This window comes from Solenopsis invicta, chromosome 13 (genome assembly GCF_016802725.1).
Source record: "Solenopsis invicta isolate M01_SB chromosome 13, UNIL_Sinv_3.0, whole genome shotgun sequence".
Classification (NCBI taxonomy): domain Eukaryota; kingdom Metazoa; phylum Arthropoda; class Insecta; order Hymenoptera; family Formicidae; genus Solenopsis; species Solenopsis invicta.
In genome coordinates this window covers 11,130,473-11,147,503 of record NC_052676.1, presented here as the reverse complement: position 1 = coordinate 11,147,503, position 17,031 = coordinate 11,130,473, and the positions used below count along the sequence as shown (strand labels likewise).

At 39.4% G+C, this 17,031-nt stretch overlaps 2 protein-coding genes across 2 annotated transcripts; both read right to left on the bottom strand.

The window, feature by feature from the left end:
• Window positions 1-6,958: 6,958 nt before the first annotated feature.
• On the bottom strand, window positions 6,959-8,296 carry LOC113004824 (uncharacterized protein F54H12.2-like). Its single transcript, XM_026139257.2, has one exon. It carries the CDS (start codon window positions 8,294-8,296, stop codon window positions 6,959-6,961), a length of 1,338 nt encoding a protein of 445 aa, XP_025995042.2.
• A 2,683-nt stretch (window positions 8,297-10,979) lies between these two features.
• LOC120359322 lies at window positions 10,980-12,401 on the bottom strand. Its single transcript, XM_039456450.1, has one exon. The coding sequence runs from the start codon at window positions 12,399-12,401 to the stop codon at window positions 10,980-10,982; it is 1,422 nt and encodes a 473-aa protein (XP_039312384.1).
• Window positions 12,402-17,031: the final 4,630 nt, after the last annotated feature.

Here is a 17,031-nt window from a genome sequence, read left to right as displayed (position 1 = left end):
GATACGTCAGATAAATAGCATTAAAAAAAATAAAACAAAATTGCTAATAAATTATTTGTTAATATGCTAATATTTATTAATATGTTAATAAATTATTTGTTAATAAAAAAATATACTTTGTGAGCTATTCTTCTTATTTACAGGTAATAATAAATAAGCGAAAGGAGTCAACAACAAAGCGTTTGTGGCGACAAACATTTTATTGGATGCAAAAACAGAAGTAATACCTAATTATGAGATATTTGACAGAATGTAATGGTAAAGTAGTTCAATATTACTTATCTTGCAAGAATGGATATTGTATGATTGGATATTCTGTGCATGTAATAACAATCATTTGATATCTAAGATAAGCATAATATCTTGACAAAGATATCCATGAGCTAGCAAGATCAGCTAACGATGTATTTGTTTAGTTTTAGAGAACCTGATAATAAAAAAAAGTTAAAAATAAATAAAGTTTATATGTTTGCCAAAACCCAAGTTTGGCAAGAAAGCATGACGTTTTCTCTTGCTGGAAGGCCGGTAGAGCCCAGAGCGTTTATCTTAGTGCTCGCATACCATTACCATTATGTTTTTGTACGATGAACAGCTGGACAAAGGGGATGCACCAATGCACTGCTATGTTAGGAAATGTTGCAACCAGCTATGGACATCTCTTTTCAGAGCCTCCGCACATGAGCTGCCTAGAAAAATTAGTATACCACTTGAGAACAACATCGTTCGTTCCTCAGTCAGGTTTAAATTAATATATTATTTTTTAATAAATACAATCAATATGTGTGTCTAAACAAGAGTGCATGCAATTTTAAAATATGTATGTATTAAAGAATAATATATTAATTTAAACCTGTCTGAGGAACAAACGATGTTGTTCTCAAGTAGTATTCTAATTTTTCTAGGCGCTTCAGGTGCGGAGGCTCTGAAGAGAGATGCCCATAGGTAGTTGCAACATTTCCTAACATAGGAGTGCATCCTCTTTGTCCAGCTGCTCATCGTACAAAATATAATAATAATGACATGCGAGCATTAAAATAAACGCTCTGGGCTCTACCAGCCTTGCAGCAAAAGAAAACGTCATGCTGTCTTGCTAAACTTAGGTACTGGCAAACATACAGGGTATCTCATTTTAACAAACACACTTTGACAATTCTCCAATGAAACATTTTTCAGTAAAAATGTTTCAGACAAAAGTTGCATGGTTTTGAGGAAGACATAAGATAGTGTTATTGATTCGACCTTGAATAGCTGCTTGAAGGTCAGAACACCTTTAATTTTTTAAATGGGAATGCCTACTTTTTATTAGATATTCTTGTAGCTTATTTTGAGATCTTTCTAAAATACTAATAAAAAAAGTTTATTTCCGTTGAGTACTTTCCGAGTTGTGAGGCTTAAAAGCTACGGTGTACTGTAACTTTTAAGCGTCATAACTCAAAAAGTCGTCAACAAAAATAAATTTATTTATAGTGTTTTGGAAAGCTCTTGAAATTGGCTACAAGAAAATGCAATAAAAAATATAGAATGTTGGAGAAGTAACGATACCCTTTAATTAGGGAACTACCGATACTCTAATATTGTATCTTTTATTGCATATTCTTCTAGCTTACTTCAAGACTTTTCCAAAACATTACAAAAAAGTTTATTTTTGTTAAGTACTTTCCGAGTTGTGACGCTTGAAATTTACGGTACACCGTAGCTTTTAAGCCACACAACTCGGAAAGTACTCAACGAAAATAAACTTTCGTGTAGTGTTTTGGAAAGGTCTTAAGATAAGCTATAAAAATATGTAATAAAAAGTAGGAAGTCCTATTAAAAAAATTGAAGGTGTCTTTCATGTGACCTTCAAGCAACTATTCAAGGTCAAATTAATAACACCATTTTATGTCCTCCTCAAAACCATGCAACTTTTGTCTAAAACATTTTTACTGAAAATGCTTCATTGAAGAATTATTGAGGTGTGCTTTTTAAAATCGGACACCCTGTATAAACTTTATTTATTTTAAATTTCTGTTTTATTATCAAGTTCTCTAAAACTAAACAAATACATCGTTAGATCATTTTGCTAGCTCATAGATATCTTTGTCAAGATATTATGCATATCTCAGATATCAAATAATTGTTATTACATGCATACAATATCCAACCATATAATATCTATTCTTACAAGATCAGTAATATTGAATTACTTTACCATTATATTCTGTCAAATATCTCATGATTAGGTATTACTTCTGCGTTTGCATCCAATAAAATGCTTGTCGCCACAAACGCTTTGTTGATAATTCCTTTCGCTTGTTTATTATTTATTACCTGTGAATAAGAAGAACAGCTCACAAAGTATATTTTCTTATTAACAAATAATTTATTAGCAATTTTATTTTAATTTTTTTAATGGTACTTATCTGACGTATCTAATGCTTCAATCCACTTCCTTTTGATTAAATTGTGAGTAATTTTCTTTAATTCCTAACGAACACCTGACTTTACTACTAAATATTCTTTTGGAATGTTTTAGAAATTTGACTGATCAAAATTGAGGTTAGAATAACTAGCTGTCAAAACACTAGTAACACCACAATACATTTGTAGTCGGGCGCGACATTTAATCTTAAACGTAAAGATAATCAAGAAAGAAACAAAGTTCCTAAAATGGATGACCCAGGCATTAATGGCACGCTATGTACCACGGGGATACGTTCTTATCCCGACAAAGATCATAAATGAACCGTACGTATGCGTTCATGAGACGTTTGAGCTTCAATCGCTGTTGCTCTGTGAGATCGGTGAGCACCCCAGTGCAGTTGTCGAAAAGCGAGAAGGCAAGCGACGTGATTAACCGCACTCTTAGGGCCACCGAAAGACCGCCCCTGCAGCACTTGAATTTCCAAAGATCCCCGTTCATCTAATTTGATATATCACGGACTTGGTTGCTTCATCTCAGACTGCTTGTCATTTGGAGTCTTAGGATACGCACAGAATCCGTTAGCTCTATTGGACTATTTTTGAAGTGTAACTTTATGCTTGATATAGAGATAGCATTCACAAATCTTGCGCTGCCCTTTGAGTATGGCCTTTGTTTTACTAACGTTGAGTCTGAGCCGGTTGCTCTCAACGCAGCGCTCAGCCGCAGCTATGTCCTCATTGATTAACGTTCTGGTGAGATTATGAGGAGGGAAATGAAGTAAATCTGAAGATCATCAGCATAAAGTAAATGATGGTAATGACAAAGTGAGTAACTCAAATCATTAATTAAAATAGAAAACAGCAAGGGTCTCAGTACGGAGCCATGAGGAACGCCGGCACTAACCAGCGATCAGGATGAAAGGGAGCCATCAAGTTTCTTAACCCATTGGAATTTTCATGAAATGTAAGATTGGAGCTACACCAGGGCAGATGACGAAATATGGAGGTTTTTAATTTTCGAATCAAGATATGATGAGAGACTGAGTCAAAAGCCTTGGTGAGGTCAAACAAGACAAGCAGAGTGACCATACGCTTGTCAATAGCCAGTTTTACCTCAAGTTTTATTAGAGCAGTCTGCGTGCTGTGTTCTTTCCGGAAAATAGTAGTTTACCAACTAATCAAAGACAATCTTCTCAAGAACCTTAGAAAGCTGAGAAGAAAGAGAGAGAGAGAGAGAGAGAGAGAGAAAGCAAGATAACGATGGTTATCATCGAATGTAGTATGTAATTAATCGCAGCCCGCGTCGGATTTTGGATTGCGTCGCTCCTGCCTACCATCTGTACGCATTTCGCAGTTCGCCAACTATTTTTTCCTATAATTTAAAAACTTTGGACAAAATTTTAATAAAAAAAGTTGTTTTAGAATTTTCTTAGGAATAGTGCAAATGTTTGTCCTGAATCATTCTGTATATATGGGGCATTCCACGTAAAAGGGGTCCACCTAAAAATAAACTGTTTGCGATTTTCATAATGATTATGAAAACATATTAATGGGCGTATTGAATAAGGTAAATAATAAAAATATAAGTACTGTTGCACCGAGTACAACTACGCTAATAACGCGCATAGCAACAAGAAATTAAGATTCCTATTGCTATGCATACGCTCAGCGGATTCAAATTCCGCATACGCAAAAGAATCGAAAGACGCTGATGGTCTATCGGGCTTCCGGCCCGAAATACCATCGCACTATGCTAGCTACTGCTGAGTCGTTTTCCGGTATTCGGATTTCGGATTAAGCGTGGGAGCTGCATGCTGCAGGAACACAATTGGCCGAACGACAGATTTCTGCATAAATATTGCGACGAAATCGGAAAGCGACCAGAGAGTTTAACGAACAGCTGTCCGGTATGTTACTCGCCGTCCGTGACTTACACGTCGAGCTTGTAACACAATTCGGAGATAAGAGCCGACTTATATATACCGGGCCGTCCGGGAAGAAAGAGTAAGATTGATACGCCTCGACACTGAGCAGGTGTAACCGGGAACATTAGAAGAAATATACATTTATATTAACGTTGGAACAGCAAATGATTTACTTTCGACCACCAAACGGTCCTTCCTAAGAGTCTTAACTCCAAAGGCGCTGTAAACAATCTCAAAATACCTACCGACGTGCCTGGATCATCACCGGGCATAACAGTATTATATGCCTTGCATCAAAGGTTATCGTTTAAATTAAAACGAACTTTTTTCTTTTTTTAACATTTGTAGCTAAAATTAAAAAAATTTTAGAGACATCATTTTTTTAAGATTTTTCCCGTACTTTCAGATAAAAATATTAATTTTAGTGAGACAAATTTAATAGTATCAAAAAAATTAATTTTTTATTTTTAATCTTTAAACACATAAATGGGTCTGAGAGATCTCATATGAAGTTTCGAACGCTTGCTGTGTGAAGACGGAATGAGATAGAAGATTCAGACCAAGACGTAAAAAAAGATTTGAAATCTCTTCTTTCGATTGATATAGTTGATCAATTTTTTTGGTCAACTAGAATTCGGACGGCACAGCAGCAAAGTTTTGTTAGGGTCAATGGGACCCATATAGTGTGTGAGTGAAAATGTTTTGTGAGTAATCTTATGTAAAAAAAAACTGGACAAAACACGTTCAAACAGATCCGTACGTGTACGTTACTTTGTCTAAAGGTAAATACTATAGTGCCGTGGAAAAGAGAATTTTTGCGTAGGGTCCAAAATATTATATCAAGCACATCAATTTTCAATTTTAGACAACTTGAATTAGTAGTATATGGTTAGCCATGGGGCGTCAAAACAAATGACGTCACTGGCGCCAGTCTTATCAGTGAAGTGGTGGAGGTAGGGTGACGCGTTAGCAGTAAAAGGGCCAAGTGGAGGGGAGGGCCTGACGAAATTTGGAGCGGGGCGTGGAGGACCTGACGATATCAGGAGCGTTTTTATTGGGAAGTAAAGGGAGTCGATCACCACCGCCGAACATCGCGGTATGAACCGCCTCGCGCCGGAATCGAGACCCGCGTACAGCTGTACCGCGCGCGCGTCGTCTACGGCCGTGGCCTTCGGCAAGGCCACGATCCCCGCGCGTCAACAAAAGATTCCGAGTTCCCCGAAATCTCGGCTCGGAAATTCCGCGAACCAAGCCTTGTAAATCGCTCTGTATGCGATACCGCGTCAAACGCACGTGTAAATACCGTTCGTCCGTCCGCGCGCTCCGATTCCCGTCTGTCCGTCCGCGCGTATTCTTTAAGCTCTGTTACGTCCGTCCGAGCGTCACCGCCATCCGTCCGTCCGCGCGTCGTGGCTAAACTGCCACACTACTCCTACACTGTATGCTTTCTTACGCGAAATAAATTCGCTTATTTTATTCCAACTACACCCGCAAAGTCTAGTTCTCTTGGCGACCTCAATCCGCGTCCTAGTCCGCCGAATTCACGCCGCCCCGTGCGCGGAAAAAGTCGGGTCGTTACAGAGTTTCGTCGCAATCGCATGAGAAATCTAGAATCCGAGGGAGGTAATCCATAGCTATCGAAATATGTTCCATTTCCAAGTTTGTCGATGTAAAAGGCGACCCAATGTTGGCCTGGTTGATTGTGATCATCCGTGTTGGCAACGATGGCGGTCGACCTCGTCCACACCTTCGGTAGCTTGTCGGCTGGATAGACTCCCGTGTATTCTGCATTCAATTGGCGCAGCGCCTGTAAAATTTCGAGTGAATTTATACGACGGCAGTGGGATTATTTTCTCGTCTTCGGCTATAGCCGACGCTGTTTTGTATGTTATTTTTTCTTCTTCTTCTTCTTCTTCTTCTTCGCTGTCGTTTTCGTCGGAAGGAACACTGCTGCGGCTCGAGCTACTACTATTTTGCTCGATTAACCAGTGTTTCAATTTGTAAGCATTGCGCAACGCGCAGTGAAAATTTGCTTTTGCGCGAAATCCGTGATACGTGCATCGATGACCACTCTCCTCGACATCGGGTAAATTTTTGAAGGCTGGAGAAACGCCTTCCAGATTATATACGTTTCTGGATAGCAGATTGCGTAGGTAACGCGCCTTTTCATGTCCCCTGATATAGATGTAGCGTGTTTGTCGAGTAATTTCTCGTAGATGTTGCTTGAAATATTTGAGATTAACTTCGCCGTCGAACCACTCGATGCCGTGATAATTGCGCGTAAGCCAGTTGTTTTCACGTTTCGAATTTACAGGCAACTCGTCAAACGGGCAAGGTCGTATTATAATCCATTGTCCGATGATTGGAGTGTTAACAGCGACAACCGCGACTTCTTTCGGAATAAATTGTTACTCAGCATCGCGAAAACCTTGAATGTCGATGACTATGTCCCTAGTTTTATACTTTACGCAAGCTTTCTTAATCGAACCGGCTACGTCCGAGTCTCGTTCCAAACTGAATTCTCTTTTAGGCATACGGTAGTTTAATGATGGTGGTGACGATAAAGATGATGGGGGGTGAACATTTTACAGACAATGTTCTTGTTGTTGATCCATCTGTGTTATAAGAGACTATCCAGAAAAATCGATTATGACTTGCCGAGATGAATCGATTTCTAGAACATTATTGAACTCGGCATACACGATGCAATTAACGGTCGCGGTAAGTGCCTTTTCGAATCTCACTTCTAGTCGTAAGCTTCCATGTTTCACGAGATTCCAATGCCCAGCACAATTAGCCGATAGATTGGGTGTAAGATCAAAAGCGAAGAGGCAATATCCGTTAGAGTAATCGTCTCTGCTTATAGAATTTCCCTCGTTCAAAAAATGTATCCCTGTTCCGGAAAAGAGGATGTGATACGCTTCGATGTAGAGCGGTTCGTCTTTCTTAAAGCTCGGCTGTAACGGTCTACTTGGAATCTGCATTCCGTCAGCGTAAAGCGAAAGGAAATTTATGCCGTAATTCTTAAAGTTAAACGGGTTTAATTTTCTGTCGCCGTTAAACGCTTTGTTATCAACAAAGCCAACTATTATTCGTTTCGGTAGCTGTCCAAGTATTACATTGTCTAACGATTCTCCCACGAGACCAGAGTGTATCGTGAACGTTTTAACTTCGACTCTCGTAAGGGGATACTTGGCAGTGGTTTTACTCAGCATTCTCGCATGCGCTAGTAATACTCCGGGAGTTATTTTTGCTCTTCTTACAAGTAGGCTAGCGTCTAGAATGCGGATTTTCGACGTGGAATTTGTTTCCATTAGACAAAACAAATCTTTGGAACATACGAGTCTCATTCTAACTTCCACCCCGTTAATTAAGAATTTATCTTGATTAAAAACGTCGCAGTGAAGATGTCCTATGAGATCCAACGCGCGTCCTCCTTGAATGTAACGAGCGCGTCTTACGAGAGCCTGATTCGTTGGCGAATCTACCGACTCGTCCATGAAACCGGGAGTATCCGTGTCCCACAGACAAGAGGTGAGATGGGAAGTTTTTGCGGGTGAAGCATAATTTAATAACGCCTCGATGTATACGCGGTAAGCGTAAGCGTTGTTTGGAGGTGATACGAGTTTTTGATTGAAATACACGTCGATTTGATTGAACATGGAATGCAGCAGTTGATTTACAGGGCCTACTTTGGGCGCTGCGGCGGCGGCGGCGGCGGCGGCTGTGGCGGTATTTGTTCCCGTTTCTACACGTATACGGAGACTTAGCATAGTGTGCGTGAGATCCAGATAGTCTTCTCCATGACCAGGTATAACAAATTCTATTGGTGCGTCGTCTGCGAGCGATGTTACGGGCTTGTAATAAATCCATTGAGCACTCTCGATACTAGTCTGGGTAGGCGGTAAAGCGAAGAGATCGAGTTCACTCTTCAAACACTCGCTCGAATGGGTATGAAGGAAGGACATACTTATCACGACGCACTATGGATAACGCTAATTCATGCGAGGATTACGAGAATATGTCGGATACACTGTGCTTCTTGCTGTTGCGGCGTTTCGTGCCGGATGACTTTTTAGTTTTTCGAGTTGTTCCGTGACTTTTCTTCTTCTTCGATTTTTTAGCGCCTTTTCTGCGTACACTTTTTTTCGATTTTCTTTTGACTGAACGATTACGTTTACAAAGCGACATTCTCTTAGCGATGCGAGAATCGTGATAACCGTGAGGAAACTGAAGCATCGGAGTTGTTACGGCTACTTTATATCCCGATCCTTTCATCAAGTCTTTTATTTTTTCTGTGGCTTTTCTTTTGAGGTTTTTCCCCCGATTCCGCGAAGCGATTTTTGAATGCCTCATTCAACGGGGTATGGTTCTCGACATCCTCCATTACGTTGATGCCCGCGCGTAAAGCCTCCTTACCGACAGCCCGCGCACCCCTCTTTAGATAAGGTAAAATTTTTCTAAATAATCCACCGAGAAAACTTCCGATACCATGTCCGCGTTGATAGGGCGAGCCGACAAAAACCCGCGGAATTCCCCCACCCCTTCCGCCGGCACCCCCGCTTTGTGCCTCGTAATATTCCTCATAGTCCATGGTGAAATTGATTTTCTCTCTTTTGTTTATCGTGGACTTACGTTTATTTCAACTGTATTCTAATGTAAATTATCGAGCACGTCTGAAGTTCAATGTCACCGTCAAGCTTCCCGATTCAAATGGTTTTTTTTTTCCGAGCTGATCTCTTATATCTATTTCGATTCTGCGGAAACGCGTTTGTCGCAACGGAATATAAAATGGAAAAGAGAAATGTTTCATCTGATTCGTCCCGTACGCGTAATTACTTTCGCGTGACTCGACCGGGACTATTCGGAGAAGCGGGGTTTGTACATCACCGGTTATATAAGATTCACAAATATCACAATAAACGAACAGCTTATCTGGAATACCACGCCACAGGCTACAGGGCTCTTTACTCTGATAATAATAAATTCGATTACCGTTTTCCGTTTTAAATCCGAGTTTGAGAAAAGTCATGCATTCACCGGAATCGTTTATCATAATCTTACGAAAGTATAAATTATCGTCATTGTTGTCGTCGCCACTTTAACGTCGTATCCCCGTGCTGACTCTTCTGCCTCGCTTACACTCACGTCGTATTTTAATTGTCGATAAGCTTCTTGCCACTCAGCGTAATAAAATAAAACTCTCTCGAAACTCACGTCGGACATGCTCGATAGATATTTGATAAAAAACTTTACAAAGATTGTTTTCCCATACCCGGTGGGACCGCATATAATCGACGTCCAGGGATGTTTCCAACGCACATCCATTTTGCGAAATGATTGACTCGATTCCGGTGCGCTGCTTCAAAAACAAAAAAGGAAAAATGGCGGTCGATGCTAATAATAATATTAATCGTCGACAATATCGATATTAATAATTCGCGGAGTTAAATTTTCGAAGACAGAGATAAGCGCATCAACGCGGCGGCGGCGTTCGCGCGCTCGCGTGAGCGTACCCCCGCTGGTACGTTAGCCAACCGCGGCCAACAACGAGCTGATCCGTGCCGCGGCGTGGGATACATACAGGCTTATCCCACTCACTTAGCGCTTAGGTCGGCATCGCAGATAGACGATGCCGCTGGGGAGGGGGAAAATAATTCACGAAAAAGAAACAAGGGAAAAAGTACACGGGAAACAAAACAGGATTTGGATTGGAAATGTATAATAAAATTTTTTATGAAAAATTAATTAAAATGTTTTTTTTATTTTAGCACGTTTTTGTCCTAATTTTATATTGTAAAAATATTTACATTTTATATTTTACAATGCTAAAACTAATGAATGACTTATGATTAATACGCTTTTATAGAATTTTTACAATGATACTTATGCGCTGCGGACGGAAAAATTGACGACTCGAAACTTAAATTTAAGCGAGAACAAAGCTCGAGTAAGAAAAGATGATTATTCGACAAAACCGTATGGAAGCGAATAACGATTATTAATAAATCTACGCTTTACAAATACCGCTGAACATGTTTTCCTCTCTTCTCTTGTTACAATTTCGTGAAAAGCATTGCGACGAATTGCATTAAAGCGCAGATTTATCACGGGTTCCCTTCCACGGTTTTCTTCATCTTCTCCTTCCTCTTGCCTTTCTCTTTCTAATATTAAATTTCTTATACTATGGAAATTTACAAATCTAGAATTATTATAATTTAAAGTTATTCCTTTCACTTTACAAGTTTCACGAGTGATTCCATCCGCTGTACGAACCACATACGCATAAAATTTTGGGCCTCCCGACACAAACGACTCGATGTAGCTACCGTTGCCGTAGCTTTCGAGTTCGTTCGTCATGTCGCCCAGAAAATTCCCAGTACGTGGTTCGTACTCGTTTGGATCACCACTACTCAAATATATAACAGAATCGGTATCGCAATATAATACGCGTCTATTTAACTTTTCTAAATAATCATACAATTTTAACCTAGCTTGTGCCGTTGTGTATGCCGCGATCACAACGTTGGTAATCGGAGAAGCTACGATTGCCTCTTCTCGCAGTCGCCACGAGACATACAATACCTCGTCCTTGACTGGTAATATGTCAGTTATTTCGTGCTCAGGGCTAGTGAGCAAAGTTGCGAAACGCTAAGGCGATTCTACGATCTCGGTACTAGGAAGATTCGATCGTTGGCCGAATTTTCCCCAGAAGGAATTTAAACAGAGCTTCGCGACCGAGCGCAAGCCAGGATTACGTGAGATGTTGTTTCTATCAAGTGTAATACCTTCGATTTCCTCATATTCACGAAGGTATCGTGCTTTACTCTCGTCATCTACACATTTGCTCGGCCATCCACTAGCTTCCTGCTTTAATTGCAAAAAGGAATTTATATATCCGGTGAACAATCCGCCCTGCCGCGTATCGTGATCGTAGCGAGCAACTTTGTATTGCCAAATTTCATTTACTTGCCTCACAAGATAACCTTTCTCGATGGCTTTACGTAATTCGCATGATACCCAAGTACCCTCGAATTCACGTTCGTCAGGATGTTCGTGAGTGCACGCGGACTGCGAGAACATTTCGCAGCAACTCCGGCACAACGCAAACAGCAATTTTCCGCGCACACGATACGGGAGTACCGGGTGAAAGAGATTGCGGGGTGGGAGTACTTGACAACGTACAAGACCTTCGACCGGGTCGAAATTATACCCTGGTCCGTCGCCGATTAACGACGAGCATTCCGCTCCGATATAGATTTCAGGGTGGCCGATCGGAAAAACACCCGTCTTTAATACGTAAGGATACAGAGAACACAAGTCCACGTAACGTATTTTCTCCGCGTACCCCGCTACTTCGAGTCGAGTTACGATATTTTCCGTGCAGCCACCAAAAAACGCGTCACGCGGATCGAGAGGCGCAGATTTTAGTATAGGGTGATGTTTGAGAAAATTACGCATCTCGTTATTTGCCCTCATCTCTCGGTCGAAAGCGCACTCCCATTTTTCAATCACCTGATATCCTTGCCGGCGAAGACGCCATGTCGTTGCGATAGTTCGTTCGTAACGCGTTTCTATCGTATCGTCGCGGTTAGCAGTTGAAAGCTTACTGTCACGATTCACTTGGAAGCAAGTAAGGCAACCGTGCCGGAAGCACCCGTGAAATTGGAGAACGAAACGCTGAATTTCAGTCCCCAATTTTGTCTCGTAATATCCGTCTACGTGGCTACCGCCGATTAAACGCTCGCGACCTCGCCCGGCATAGTTTATGGGATGACCGAGCTCACGCTCCTTCCACACTAACCATTGTAAAGCTTTGCGCGATTGTCTATCGACGTTTCTGTATCCGCCCGGCGGGATGATTCCTATTTCCCCCTCGCGAAGAAAGTTCTTTCGAAAAACTTTCATACACGTGGAAGCGATAGTCGTGCATTCTTCGAAAGGATGCACACCGCCGCGCTCTAAAAATATTTTTTGGAAAGCTACACAAGCACGTCGTAAAATATCTACGTCATTTCGACAATAACGTACGATCTCGCGCTGGAAGTCGAAGATGACATTTTTATTTGTCATTTCCGTATGCCATGCAAGAAATCACTCGCGCTCATCAGGTTTCATTTGATCGGGAGAATAAAATCGAGCCTCGGGTAATGGACCGACATACGATTGATTCTCCACAGTGTTAAATAAATGCGGAAAAATGCCTTTATCTGCCGTATCTCTTAGCCCGAAAGCTTTAGGTAGATCAGATAATCGCATCGGCATATAATTAACGCTGTCGATGAATTTTGTATGACCGATCGTCATCACGATAATCTTCGTCCCGTTCAGAATTATCCGTATTCCTCTCTTTCTTCTTCGTCCTCCGTCTCGTTTGCTTGCACTAAAAATAATATTTTTTTGTTATTAATTATGCTAAATAACTATATGTTAGTTTCTCCAAGTATACTTTTTTTAAAACTTACCTAGAGTAAATATAGCCTCATTGGCTGAGGATGGAACTCTGTCAAAATTACCTCGAGTATCGTCGTCGTCATCTAAATATATAATAACAATTGTTATTATTATTACTATTATTACAATAACTTTATAACGCGATATTTTTAAATTTACCTGATGATTCACCGACGGGGGTGTATCAAGGTGATGGTGGCTCCACAACTAAGTCTGCGATTTCAATTCGCGGTCTTCCTAGAAAATTTTCTATATTTAATATTTGATAAAACTGTGAATATTTAATTTTCTGAACGAGACGACGCGTGTCTCATGCTTACTGTACGTAGAGTTACTTACGGGTTGCTACGACACCTTGAAGCTCCTCTTCTGCGCGTCGTCGTCTCGCCCCGTAGTTTCACTCAAGAGGCGCCGCACGACGAGGCGGTAGCGGCTCAACCCTGGCTACGTGTCTTACAACTGTAAAAATAAATATAATTAAATAATATCTAAAAACACTTACATTAATACGCTCAATTTTAAATTTACATTAAATTTACTTACCTTCTCTTTGACGCAAGAAGTCAGCTATATGACCCCCCGCATCATTTTCAAAAAACGCTTTGTTCTGTCGTCGCGTTTCAACGTGACGTCGAATTATATTTTCCAACGTTGCCATTACAGTGCCCCAGCCTGTGCATAACACACAGTAATGTGCTGGAGCACTCCTTAGCGAACTTGTCGAACAATGCGTAATTCGACGCGTCATTGTCACGCGCTACCTTCTTAAAATAGTAACCCTTCACTATTTTATTATTAAAATTACACGCCACGATAAAAAATTTAACAATATCGTCGCGCAACATTTTCACTATTTAAACTTCACTATTTTCACTTTTTCACTCGCAATAAAAATTGCACTTACAACAACGTTTGTCGTAGTACAACGAAAAACTCTCGACTTATAACTGGAGAGTACGAAAGCCGAACTAACGCTTAGCTTTCGTGAAACTTAACATTTATACGTTGCATCTTCCAAATATTTCAAAAGCGAGGAAAAAGAAAATGAATTTATCTCGACAACTCAGCCTTCTTTCGACTCTGATTTTTCTAGTTAGTCCTATCTAGTGTTCTTTTTTGTTGCTAGACAAAAGCCTCGTTTCGTAGATTAATCTTATAGTAGATAATGTTCCCTATTCTTCGATTAGAAAAATACTCTCTTCAAAAGTTGACATTTGAAAAATCAGGCTAAAAGCCAAACCTTAAAAATTCTTCTAACAAAAACATATTTTTGACATTCTTCCCTGTCGATAAAACGAAAGGCACGATAAAAGTTTAATCTTTGACTCCCTATCTAGAAAAAATCACGCTCACCGCAAAGGATGATATTTTTGATAACGGAAGTGAAGGAAGTCATTTATCTGGAAAAAGTCAGGAAGTGCAAGTTATCACATGTCCGAACAACTTATCGTAAGTGCGGACGCTCACGTCTTTGTCGTATTAGACATATTCGCGTGATATTTTAAATCATATCGCTGTAAGATTATTTCTGTTAGAAAATTTAGAAAAATTTAAAAATGTTTTTAATTTCTTAGCTGCGCGCGCAGACTCGTGTCTATATTGTTGCAACGTCGCAAACAGAGTCGACGTGGTCAACGATACCCCGTACTGAAAATCATTCAAGTCTCCTCGTTCGAAGTGTTAACTTCGTTAGAGAGTAACCTTGTGTTTTTATTACCGTTAGTCCTGTTACTTTTCATCAGTTTCGCCGTTCGATAGAACAAAGTAAGAAGAAGAAGATGGCTGACCAGCAAGCTAGTAATAACTCTGCAAAGCGAACAGGGATTCCCGATATCAGCGAGATGCATAACGACGAGAGGAGAAGCGAACGCTTTCCCATGTTACTGACAACAGCGTATGGACTCAACAATTCACATACGAAAAGGATACTCGTGGGACTGCAAACTACTAAAAAGGGAATCTTTGAGCCTGTAGTGAAATTAAGTGGGAGCAACGCTGACGGAGTATATTATGATGCAGAATCGTGGCTGCAATTTCAAGAAAACATGGGACTTATGAGCGACTACTTGAACGCGAATAACAAATTCAAACCGGAACCTATAGTAATAAAAAATATCTCAGTCATCTTTACCTCGACCTACGGGTCAAAGTCGCTATTGTTGACGTACAAGGAGAAAGAAAAGTCAGATTCTGCTGAAAATACCAACGAGGAGGGCGAAGATTCAGCACCACCGATGAAGAAACGGAAACTCTATGCCGTAGCAATCGTGATGCAGAAAACTACCTTCCTGGGCCTGGAGAACGTAATGAAGTGCGTGGATGCTTATTTAGAACATTTAAAAACTTTAAGCAATATCGTCAACGAGTGCGCTCACTATTTAATCAAAGAAATAGAATTGAAACTTCCGAAAAGTTACGTAGATCGCGATATTATAAAACTAACGTTAAAAGGAAACTATAGTGAAATCGAACGCGATGTACGTAATCAAATTAAGGATTTAACTTTTCTTGATATGTACTTTAATATAATATTTTTAGAAATAACTTTACTGCGCTTCGACGAAATCGTCCATACAATTCTGTCAAATCACGGGTCATAATTTGTACAATTTCATATAAACACACTCTTTTGTAGCGTCATATTTAATCATGCATTTTTTAAAAAGTATAAATCTTCGTATGATTAATGTAAGAATAATAATAAATAGTTTGTAAGATTAATGTAACAATAATAACAGTTTTCACAAATTTTTTCTTTATAATAAAAGAAAATGCGTGATGAAATCATCTGTATGCTACCCCATTCAATCATGTAATTTAAAAATGTAAGAATATACTCGTAGATGTATGAAAAAAAAGTTGAATGTTTCAATAAATACTCTTTTGTAATCTTTAAAACCGAATTATTTTTTCACTCGACCTGCCTAATGCCAAGACTCTATCTCCTGTACGTAGTAACGCTAAAATCGTAAAGTGCTTTCTTTTGATAATTATCTTTTTCTAAACGTACCATTTCTTTGAAAGCATATGTATATCGTAAAAGACGTTTCCGTCCTTTCTGTCATAATTTCCAGATAAGGTCTTTCGACTTCTCAGGCCTCTTTTACTCGTTCCCCACTTTGCTGCTAAATTTTTTCCAAAATACCTGTTTTTCAACCAATCCGCTCCTGGGGCAACCGTGGAGGAAACCAATAAGCACACTCTAATTCCTCCCGGAGCCATCCCCTTTACTTCCCAATAAAAACGCTCCTGATATCGTCAGGTCTTCCCCGCCCCTCCCCCCGGTCCTGATATCATCAGGTCCTCTACGCCCCGCTCCAAATTTCGTCAGGCCCTCCCCTCCAATTGGCCCTTTTACTGCTAGCGCGTCACCCTACCCCCACGACTTCACTGATAAGACTGGCGCCAGTGACGTCACTTGTTTTGACGCCCCATGGCTAACCATATACTACTTGAGTTAATCAAAAATACCTCATATTTACCTTGTTACGTAAGTATTATATAATTTTTAATAAGAATGGCAGTGACGTATTTTTTTTTGAAAGTATGACTCTTTAGCTTTAAAACGCTGTATTTGAAAGTCCTTAAAAATTTATTGTTGCGGAGATACGATTTTTTAAAGGAAAAGTAGATTTTTGTACAATTTCTCATTTTTGCTTAATGTTTTTTCTTTTATGACTTTACAATAAATCATTTTTCGACAATAACGATTATGCAGTCTCATTTCTGAGATTCTGAACTTTTATGTGAAAAAAAGCTTGTTGAAAAATGTTGATTGAAACCAAAGTTATAGCTTCTCAAAGTTGAAAACGTCTCCCAGACCCGAAAATGTGTTTACGTATTTTATGGGATCGGTGTGTTTAAAGGTTAAATTAAAAAATGAACAATTTCATGCATTTTTAAAAATCTGAAAAAATTTTCAAAAATACTTCAATACATGTAGAATATTGCATCATAAAGCAAATTTTGAGATTGCAACAGGATCCTCTCGAAAACAAATATTTTTTCCAATATAAAATTATAATTTCAGCCAAAAGCTAAATAATATTAATTTTTATTGGCCAATTATTTAGTACTACGTAAATAATGTATTTTTAACTATAAAATAAAAAATAGTTGTGAAGTGTGCGTTTTAAATTATTTATTTTTTTCTTTTTTCTTTGAAAAAAAAAATCTTGTTCTTCATCAAAACTTTTTTTTTTAATTAATTGATTTTTGCTTGCAAAAATAATCGCATGATATTTTAATA

Excerpts from the sequence above, each read along its gene's own strand:
- LOC113004824 (XM_026139257.2), bottom strand. The coding sequence starts at position 8,296 with ATGTCCTTCCTTCATACCCATTCGAGCGAGTGTTTGAAGAGTGAACTC.
- LOC120359322 (XM_039456450.1), bottom strand. The coding sequence starts at position 12,401 with ATGACAAATAAAAATGTCATCTTCGACTTCCAGCGCGAGATCGTACGT.